This window comes from Serinus canaria, chromosome 11 (genome assembly GCF_022539315.1).
Source record: "Serinus canaria isolate serCan28SL12 chromosome 11, serCan2020, whole genome shotgun sequence".
Lineage (NCBI taxonomy): Eukaryota > Metazoa > Chordata > Aves > Passeriformes > Fringillidae > Serinus > Serinus canaria.
The window spans coordinates 15,349,403-15,360,070 of NC_066325.1; the positions used below are offsets into that span (position 1 = coordinate 15,349,403).

The window sequence follows — 10,668 nt, forward strand, 5'->3', positions numbered from 1 at the left end:
CTAAGCAGGTCTTGAGATCCCAAGTGTCGATAAGGGAAAAAGATTTCCTTTTTTATTATATGGATAAAAAGAATAAATATCACTAATTTATATAAATCTAATAGTCACATATATGACTTACAGGAAGCGTGGCAGATTTTCCTGTGGGATTATTGAAATTAGAAATGTTTCCCTAGGAGAGAGTTGATGAAACAAGTGCTGCACCTTTGCAATTAAAATATACACTACATGTATTTACTTCAGCTGATAGTAACTTGGCTCTATTCTTTCAAAAAAAGCATATTGCACTCCAAGTTTTCACAAAAAAACCCAAGTGGTCTGGCTTCCCTCTCATTTACAGTGGTGAAAAACAGAAAAAAAAATGCAATGCAGGCAAAACCCTATCCAGGGTGCTCCTCAGGGAAGTAAGAGGAGCATCAGGCTTAAAATGAAGGTCCTGTAGGGCTCCTTGAGAAACCTATTCCTACAGCCCATACACCACCAAAAACTCCTCTCAGTTGCATTTAGTGCACAGGCTACAGCACCAGTTACATCCTCCCCATCCTCACTTAAATTTTAAAAAATAAATCTGTTACTCAAATTTATTTTCAAAATTTTCAAAGAAATCTATTATTTTAACTTATTATTTACATTTCTTTTAAAAGATAAAAATTAAATCTATCATTTAAACAAGCCTAATTCCATGAGCTAATAAAATGCAGCTGTTTCTAACAGCACTTAACCGTTGATCAAAGCGTGGCAGGCTGTACAGCAGGCTGTGTTCTTAACTAAAATAGGAGGTTTCATAAAAAAAATTCGCACAGGAATCTGTCATTGCAACCTTGGTGCTCATTTAACCCACTTAGTATTTTTATAGTCAAGGTCAATAAAAGTCAGATTCCACAGAAAAAAAAATAAAGTCCCTGTTTGAATCTAGCAGGGGAAGGGATTGAAAGTTTTAATTCCCACATTTTCATTAGCAGTATATTTTTTAGTCAATGTTGACAGATTGAATGAACATGAATTTCCAGAGGAAAGCAGGGCTGTGAATTAAACTCTATTGTAATTTGTAAGTACTGAAGTCATCTAACACAGACTCATGATTTTCATCAAGATCTGAGGGAGATCTTCAGAAGACCCATCCTTAATCCCCGTAGCTGATGTCTGAATGCTAGCATTTGAAGAAAAAGAAAGAAAACATTTGCAAAGGATTATATATGAGGTGTGGGACACGAGAGAGCTGCCTGGCTGACAAAAGTACAAAGCCCCATCACTGCAAGTGGTTCTTGTAGGCACCTGAAATCATCCTCACCCAAAAGCCCAGGAAACTGCACCACAGCCTGTCACTGGCTCCCCAGGGCTGAGCAAAAAGCACCATCTTAACAGCAGAAAACAAAGCAGTGAAATTACCACCCCTGCTGAAATATGGCAAATTGCTAATGAAAAGGAAAACATACCTTTTATTTTTGACCTCAGGTAACAGGGATTTTCACATCACCGTTGTAGATGATTCTCTCGGGTACCTAATTTAGTAAATATATTAAAATAAACTATTATTAAAAGGAATATTTAACATCATAAAGCCTGTCTGTTGTGCCACTATGGTACAGAACAGGACCTTTTATATGCAAATCCTAAATTAAATTTAGAAAGTCTCTTGTACTGTTTATTAACTCTGGCTGAGTGAAGAAGAAATGAACACAGTTTGAAGTGAAACATTTCTAGCTCACACATTTAGTATTTGCTTCACATTAATAACAGGAGATTCTTACTGACAAATTACCTTAAGAACACATATTTTTTGCCTCACCAGTGAATATCAGTTTGTAATATCTGAAAGTGTGTAGCTTTCTGAATTTCTTTCTTAATGATTGTTATTAGCTGCACTAATGTAATTGGCAAAATAATAATCAATTTTTGTACACACTCCATTATTTTCAAGACAGTAGTTTAATAACAAAAGCAGAGCTGTCATTTCCCCCTGCAGTTACTCACACCATACAAATTCATCCTGTCAACACATATTTAAAACCTAATTTAAAAAAAAAAAATCAGCATAGAGTGAATCTTTGTACAATAAGTGAGGTAAGTCAGTGAGTCAATCCACATTTCTTAAATATGGGTATTTTGTTGTGTCCCTTACAATCAGCTTTCTCTCCCTGAGTGTGCATGCACAGACACACACATGTATTTCCTATGAAGCGCCTGCAGGAATGCTTGAGCTCCGTGCATTTATTGGAACTGTGCAGCAGAATCAGAGCAAGAATAAACCACAAGCCTGATCGACTTGAATTAAAAAAAAAAGGCAAGACAAACTGTAGGCGCTTTTCCAGCATTTTGATTCCAGATTAGCTCTGCAGCTCTGAAAACAAAAGTGGGCAGCAAATTTAGAGCCAGCTGAATGATCGCTGTCCCACATCCCACCCAAAGCTCCCCACTCGAACCCACCCCCTCTTTGAAAGGACCCCACAGGCCATTGAAAGAGATGTTGCCTTCTAGTTTTAGTTTGATTTTTTCTTTCAGGTTTGGAGTTTGTTGTTTTGCTGTTTTGGTTTGGTTTTTTTTTTTTTTTTTTTGAGAAAGGGGACGGTGCTTAGATAAATGCAATACTTGGCACCTGGCCCGGGATCTCTAAAAGCAAATGACTCCTGTGGACCTTTGGTGTCATTTTTCTCAGGACGACCTCTTCTTTCATGCCAGTCAGTTAATTCATCCTGTTATTAATGCAGGGGGCTGAGAGGAACAGGTACTCAAGCCTCACACCTGAGGAGCATCTAGAAACTGATGTGGTCAGCCTGCTTTCAGTCTTTGCTATGGCCATCCCTGCCCTAAACCCACAACCACTCCCAGCACAGCACACCTGGAACACCAACCCTCTTCCACCGACAAGGTGCATTGCTTCACTTAGCAGCTTTATTTAACTATCAGTTTATTAATAAGGAAAGAGTCAAAGACAGTAAGAGAGAGTGAAGGCAACCAGAGACATTAAGCAGATTTATTAATTTAAGAAGCCCGATCACTTTCCTTCATTTTATCTGACAGAGTTGGTGTAAGACAGTTATACTTCAATAAGTTCTCTACACTATACTGTGCTATTTTAAAAGGATTTCACAATAAAGGAAGCTGAAAGACTGTGCACAGTCTGGAGACCGTATCTGGTGTGACATGAATATAGTATTTTAACCAGATTTAATCTTACAGTATTCCCTCCTCTACAATGACTTTGCAGGAGGAAACCCTACGGAAAGGAAAATCTGTTCATCCCACACCACAGAACACTGAATCGCATTGCAGACTCCGGCAGCTCTTCCTACATATTAAAATGCTTTCATCAGGGAGTTTGGAAGCAGTTGAGTTGGGGGGAAGGGGTAGGAAAGGAAAAAAAAATACTAGGTCTTGTTTGGTTCAATTTTTGGGACAATTTTTATTGTCATGGCTCTCAGTGCTTGAGGCAGCAGGGGCTGTTTGCAGTGGAGACACCTCAGCTTTGGAAGACAATACCAACACCCTGATCCCATCCCCTTCAGCAGTAATATCCCACTGCCAAGGCCTTGGCAAGTTTTGTTTCAAAACTGGAGAAGCAGGGCTCAGGCTGCAGGAAAGGGAATCTGCCTGCCTTCTTACAGAAGAGGGCTTTAAGCTTAATCATATACACATTCCGAGGCACATCCACACAGACTTGTGAAACTCAGCCTTGGCAAACGCCGTTCCCCGCACTTCAGATTCTTTAAAAGCCATGAAATGTAAATCCTGCCTGCTCCCATTCTTGCTCCCTGCAGAGAACTCGAGGCCTGATCCAAAAAGTCATTTTAAAAGATCTCTTTGATTGCCGTTGGGTTTAGATTTGTGTCTGTGTGTGCACAGGTAGGAAGGAAAAAGAAAGGAAGAAAAGGGGGAAAATTCAAGAACTAGAAAAAAAAAAAAAGGAAGAAATAGAAAAAGGAAAGGAAAAATAAGAAAGAAAAAGAAAAAGAATGAGAGGAAAAGGAAAAAGAAAAAGAGAAAAAGGGAGAAGGAAAAGGGAGAGGGAGAGAAAGAGGGAAAGGAAAAGGGAAAGGGAAAGGGAAAAAAGGGGAAGAGAAGGGAAAAGAAGAAGAAAAGGAAAGAAAAAGAAAAAGAAAAAGAAAAAGAAAAAGAAAAAGAAAAAGAAAAAGAAAAAGAAAAAGAAAAAGAAAAAGAAAAAGAAAAATTGGAAATACTGTGACTAAAGCCGAGGGAAGTGCTCTGTGGACATACCTAGGGCCGGGCGGCCCGTGGGAGCCGCCGGGTGACAACCGGAGCTCCGCTCTGGATGCGCGGCCAGACGGATCCATAGTTCCGCCCAGACTCCCCTTTTGTTGCAGGGATGGGATTTAGAGAGAAACAAACAAGAAACAAACAAACAGCGATGCGGTCCTCACCTTCCCTCCCCTCCCGGGCGGCGGGGCCTGTCCCCCGCACATGGCTGAGGAGGGACCCGCGGCTGGGCGGCCGCTGCAGCCCTCGGGACCGGGGCCGAGGGCTGTGCCCGGGGTCAGGGACTGGGCCTGGGACAGGGACTAGGACTATAGCGGGGACAGAGGCTGTGCCCGTAGTCACAGCTGGGCGGGGGGCGAGGGCTGTGCCCGGGAGTTGTTCCGGGGCCAGGGGCTGTGCCAGGGCCGGGACTTGAGCGGAGGACAGGGCTGTGCCGGGGACCGGGGTCTGTGCCGGGGACAGGGCTGTGCCGGGGACCGGGGTCTGTGCCGGGGACAGGGCTGTGCCGGGGACCGGGGTCTGTGCCGGGGACAGGGCTGTGCCGGGGACAGGGCTCTGCCCGGGGTCAGAGCTGTGCCTGGGCCGGGGGCTGTTCCCGGCTGCGTCCCTGGACGTGGCGGCCTGGCCGGGCCGGGCTCAGGGCAGCTCCCGAGGGGGCTCGGCCGTTCCCCAAGCGACCCCGGCGGCCGCGGCCCCGGTGCCGTGAGGGGCGGGGAGGGGCTGCATCCCTGCCCAGACAGCCCCGGCTCGGGGCGTTCAGGAGCTGCTGGAAGCAGAGAGGTGAAAATCCGTGCCAGAACCCTCCCCAGGGCTGCTGCTCCCGCGGCCGAGGCAGGTGCCGGGCTGGCGGCAGGGAAGCGAAGGCGTGTGGGCTCTGAGCTCTGCCGACACCCCGGTGTCCCCACTCCCTGCAGCCTTTCGGGGACACCCAGATTTAATGGAAAAGCCCAAGGACTGAAGGTCAGGGAGATGCCAGAGCCTTCGCTGGAACAGGGTATTGAGACTCAACGCCTCCGTCCACAGCAATCGGCATCTCTGCTCTATCAGGACAAGCTGGGGCAGCATTGCTCAGGACTGTGGGTCTTTATAAATTAACAATTGAGAGCAGCACCCAGGGACACTCCAACCTCTACCCCCGCTGGAAACTTGAGGACACTGCTCGATTTGTTATTTACTGTTTTTTTTGTTTTTTTTTTTTTTTTTTTTTTGCATGGAGGAGAAACACCAGTTCTAGCAAACTTCTGATTCCTTCCATGTAAAGTGTTGCATTGAGATGCATTAAAAACAATGACATTTATTAATTAAAAAAAAAAAAAAAGCAAATCATATCACAAAGTCCACAGGGCTTCAAAACAAGCAATGAGAGGCAGGGCAAGTTCTGTCCTCGCCATTCACTGCACCACGATTACAGGCCTGCACACTTCACTGTGTGTCGCAAGTGACACAATTTTAAAAGCCAGAATTTGGAGGGAAAAAAGTGGGTGCAGCAATAGTGAACGAAAATGATCATTTCAGAGAGTGCTGAAATACAGGCAGCGTGCATCGAGGGCACTGAGATGTTGTCACACTGTGCCGGGTCAACCCGATACGGTGATAGATAGCTCGGGATGGAGCTGCCTGTCTGCCAACTACAGCCTCGCAGATCCCTGGCCTCTTGCTTTTCACTTGATAACTTAAGTCACATCCTGGACTATTTTTGCATTGTGTTGGCTTAGAGCTCACAAATCTGAATGCACTCAGCCCTCAGAGTGACAAATGTTATTCTCGGTCCTCCCCCGCAATTTCAGGCAGTCAAGAATTAGATGCAGCAGAGTGTACAGTATTTTAATCTATTGATTTGTACCTGCTGTGCCCAAAAAAATTCATTAGAAGAGCCTTAAAATTATGAAGTGGTTCAGTGCTCAGCTCCCTCCTGAAAAGACGAGTTCTTTCTTGGCCGCTCACCTCCGCCACGTTCTGGGGTGTGCTACATCATGTTATTCATACTGAGACCTGCACTTAAAACAGAGATCTGAAGCATTTGGTTACAGACTGTGTGTGTGTGTTGTGTGTGTGTTCAAGCAGGATTTTGTCTGAGCTGAGCAAACAAAATCTATCCCGCTCTCCATAGCTACCCCCGGAATGCCCAAGCCTCATGGCAGCCACTCGCAACACAGCGATTCGGAAAGAGGAAGGGAAAAAAGTGTATTAAAAAAACCTTAATTCCTAACATTGAAGTATGTAGGATTTTTTTTTTCCCTGCATGAAATTTTAAATTCAGCCATCTGAACAGGTGTCAGAAACAGTGGGTCCATTTAGCTCCTCTGATGATCGGAGTAATAAATATAGAGGATTTCCTTTCAACACAGCACATGCTGAAATGACACCAATGTAGTTCTGGCATCTGAGCAGATAATTCTGATATATGCATCATTTCCTCCCTAAATCCAGGAAGCAGCTACACTCTCTATCTGATATTAGTATATTATGTCAAATAGAAATTGGTATTAAAATTATGAATGATTCTAGATCAAGAACTTCCTACACACTACGCAGAGGGAGGGGGAGGAAACAGCTGCATAAAAGCTTTCGGAAGGGAAAAGAAAAAAAGAGCTGGGAAAGTTCATTTTTTAAACTAAAAATTTGCTGTCATGTTTCGCATTGGGGGAGTTTTCAAGTGACATTTTGATTCAGCGCTGGAGTTTTTGTTTTAAAAGGGTGATGAAGACTTTCTAATAAATAGAAGCTCTTCCCGCTTAGTTTGCAAACGGGCACTTCTCGCTGCATGCCTAGGGAGAAATAATTCAGGAAATAAATATGCACTGGTGTGATTGGGATATTTCCCTGCCTTCTCCCATCTTATTTTTAGGATTCAGTCCAGGATGACATTTTTTCAAGCGGGGAAAATGTTGTGGCAAAACCAAAAAAATACTTTCGGCCTCTGCTGAGCAGAAGCCTGAAGGCAGGGCAGGAGAGGGTTATGTTTTGTTTTAGGGGGTGAAAATAAAAAAAGGTTAGGGGCAAGGTGGGCTGGTGTGCACTGAGCCTCAGTGAATACCATTTGCCAGCCAGCAAAGGGCAGCTGTCCACGCACATATCTCCCAGCATCGGTCACATGAAATTCTTTGTAATGTAGTTAATAAATGGAAAGGCACTATAGGACTATGGGAAAAATAGGATGTTGTTAGTGATGGGCAGATTAAGACCACACACACCTTTTGACACCCAATTGCCTGGCTCGGGCAGCATTCCACCCGGTTTTTACCTGTGGGAGAACAGTGGGATCCTGCTCCCCTTTGAAATCCCCAGGATTGCACCTCTGAGTTCAATGGGAGCAGGATTGAGGCCAGAGTCAAGCAAGGGGTGATTAATGAATGTAGGTTATTCAGAGCAGAGCGGTTCCAATTAGTCCTCAGCAAGCAGTCCTGCGGCAAAGGTGGGCGCTCCCCTGCAATGACTCATACAGAGAACCCCAATACTCACTTTGCTTTAGTGAATATTAAAATGTGTACCTTATTTTTTTCCCCTTCACTTAACCAGTTGGCGTGTTTCAGGATAAAATTCAAGTGCAGCCTAAGGAAGGTTGCATTTTTGCTTTTTTTAATGTGCAAAGCAAGATTGTCATCACAATGCCAAACTGGAAGAAAGCTTTTTTCCCTTCTCAGGTTGGGGGTGTGATGGGAATTTTCCCTTTGTCGCCCTATTCTAGGAAGTCCGTTTCTAGGAAGGTTTTCTCTTATCTCTCAAATCATTCAAATAGGATGTTTGGTTTTTTCTCTCTGTGAAAAAAGATACTTCAGGGAGGCAGCAGTGCTCGCCTTGCTCTTCACTACTCAGTTTATTCACAGTACTTTTAAAATCCTATTGCCTGCTCCTAACTTTGCTTGCAAGGAAGCCTTGCAAGCAAAGTTAGGAGCAGGGTGTGAGGATGAGGAGCAGGGTGTGAGGATGAGGCTGGACTAGAAGTGGTCCTGCTCCAGGCAGCCTGGGGTTTTGTGCTCCCTTGGGGGCTGCAGCACCACTTCAGCGGGGGCTCTGCTGATGACAGGTCTTGTCCCTTCCCTTCCTTGCTCTCAGCAAGGGCAGCAGCAAAGCTTCAGAGTCCCTGCAAAAACACCTGGGCGTCGGTAAAGGCTCAGTCAGGGAAGGGAAGGTGGGAGACAGAAAAACGAGCAGCCTTGTCTTTATGAGAGGAGATAATTCCCAGCTTGGCCAATCGCAACCAGTTTACCCACAGATTACACATTAACCAGAAAATGGAACTCAAATTAACCAGAATCTGGAGCTTGAACCATTACTCAAACCCTGGTGCAACAGTAGGTCAGATGCCAAAGGGCAGGTTGGTGCCCCGGCACTGGGGAGGGGTGAGACACAGCATTAGCTTCGGAGAGCAAGCCACTGCTGTCACCAGCAGAGAGGCTGGTGTCCATCCCTGCCAAAGGGACCTCAGCAGGAGCAGAGTGACCTCCAGCACCAGCCACGGCCCACTGACACAGACTATTGTGGGTGCAAGTGCTGCAGGGGGGCTCAGAGCCACACCTTGACCTTGCAGCTCGACCCCTGACAGAGGCTGGACCAGCCAGGCAGAGGGATGGCAACAGGTCCTGTCCCTTCAGGGCCACCAGCACCCAGGAGGGATGACCCTACTGCTGGGATGAAGTAGCAGCGGGGAAAAACATAAAGGAGAAGAAAAAGGTGTTTGGTTTATGAGCCTAGGTCTGGAGATAAACCCCCCATCCTAGAGAGGCTGGAGCATCCTTCAGAGAGGCCTCTGCCTGTCACAGAAAGGGGACAGATAATCCCATTCAGAGAGCAGGACAGCGCTCTGCCGAGGGACCCTGCAGGCTCTCAGGGAAAGGTGGCTTTAAACGAACTGGGTCGAGCATCTGAGGAGCCTTTCAAAGTTCAAATGCCCTTTGACATGGGGAACTGCAGCGAAGAGGGGCTCATAGACCTGAATGTTTCTAGCACGTTAACCTTTGGGGTTGATTGTTTAGAGCAAAGAACTGTCAAAAGTTGGAGGAAGTCCTTTGGATTTTTTTTTCTTCGCTCCTCAGCTCTCTCTGGACTTTCTAAGGCCTGTAGCAAAAGAAAAAAATAACAAAACAAAAAACAAAACAAAACCAAAAAAAACACCCCAAAACAAAAAAAATCCACAGGGTAATTAAAAAAAAAGAAAAAAGAAGGGTGAAAAAGCAAAGAAAAGAAAAAAGGAGGCAGTATGGACCAAAATGGTAAAAAATTTTTCAATCTAGAATTGAGTGGCTCTGTGACAAGCCAAACCTGATGCAGTGTCATCTCCTACTAGAGACAGGCATGCTTAGCTGGGATCAGATGATAAGAGGATGTGAAGTCTTCTCTTTCACTTCACTCCATCATAAAACAATCAAAATACAGGGCCACATCATGTCATCAGGTTTTTAAGCAGACCTCCCCTTTGAGATCTCCTAGAACTTGGTGGGATGATCTGAGTCACTGAAACTGCCCTCACTGCACTACTGAGAAGTCAGAAGCAGCCCCTGAAAGCTCACGTTTTTTTCATCTACCTGAAAGAGAACTTGAGTCCTAGCAGGTGACAATTTTCCATTTTACACGAAGCTATCCTTTTCCTTCTCCCCTCCTGAACATTTCTGAGTCCAGCTGGTGGGTGAGTATGGCCCCTTCGGCAGGCAGCACGCTGAAGTACTGCGCTCGCAGTTATGGAACTTTGAACTACACACTAAGAAACTGAGTACGGAATCAAAAAAATGCAGTTTATTATTGTAGATTATTCTCTCTTTCGATATAACCATAGAGTTGAAAATGAAAGAAAAGCACATAGGAACATCACACGTGGTTAGTTAGTAACTCAAGATATAAAACAATTTTGCACAGCAAAATATGTAAAAGAAAAAGTAACTGACAAGATTTTTTTATATTTATTGTGGTAAGATTTACTTTCCATTTTTTTTTTAAAAGACAGGATATCAGTCCCTGAAAATAAAATTTACTGATTATTGCCTTTAAAACTGTGGAATTTTTGAAGTTACAGAAAATCCAGTTCTGCACCACAATACAACTGTAAAAAAATCTGCATCATTTTAAAACTGTGCAGTAATGCCATCTTTATAACTGCATAAATTGTATTAGCGTTCTAAACAGGTTCGTAATTTTTTTGTTGTTGTTTTTGTATTATATGCTTGCAGGTTATATCTTAGTGCAATTCAGTCCCAAATACTTCAATTTTGAAAAAAAAAAACAAAAAAACAACCCATACATTTTTAATGTAAAATACCCCTATAGATATAAACAGGGGTGCCTCCCCCTTTTAATACTTTGGTTTTCAAATACAGTCAGTGGTATAGCAAGGACTACATATACCCAACTTATATTTAAGTTGCAAGCACATGCTGCATAAACTACTTTTTAAAACAGTCCCGTTGCAAATTCTACCCCCCTTTACATCACGACAGTAAACAATTTAGTGCATCAATC

At 44.1% G+C, this 10,668-nt stretch overlaps 1 protein-coding gene across 3 annotated transcripts in view; it reads right to left on the minus strand.

Moving 5' to 3' along the window:
• MAF (MAF bZIP transcription factor) overlaps positions 1-10,668 on the minus strand; it is a 182,009-nt gene that overhangs the window by 168,025 nt on the left and 3,316 nt on the right. For 2 of the 3 annotated variants that reach the window (XM_050979044.1, XM_050979043.1), the window contains exon 2: positions 1,437-1,502. In XM_050979044.1, the coding sequence (XP_050835001.1) occupies positions 1,469-1,502 (34 nt within the window). In that variant the 3' untranslated portion in view covers positions 1,437-1,468. Of the gene's footprint in view, positions 1-1,436; positions 1,503-8,008; positions 8,300-10,668 lie in introns of those variants that run through there. The other variant, XM_050979042.1, reaches the window with a different exon arrangement.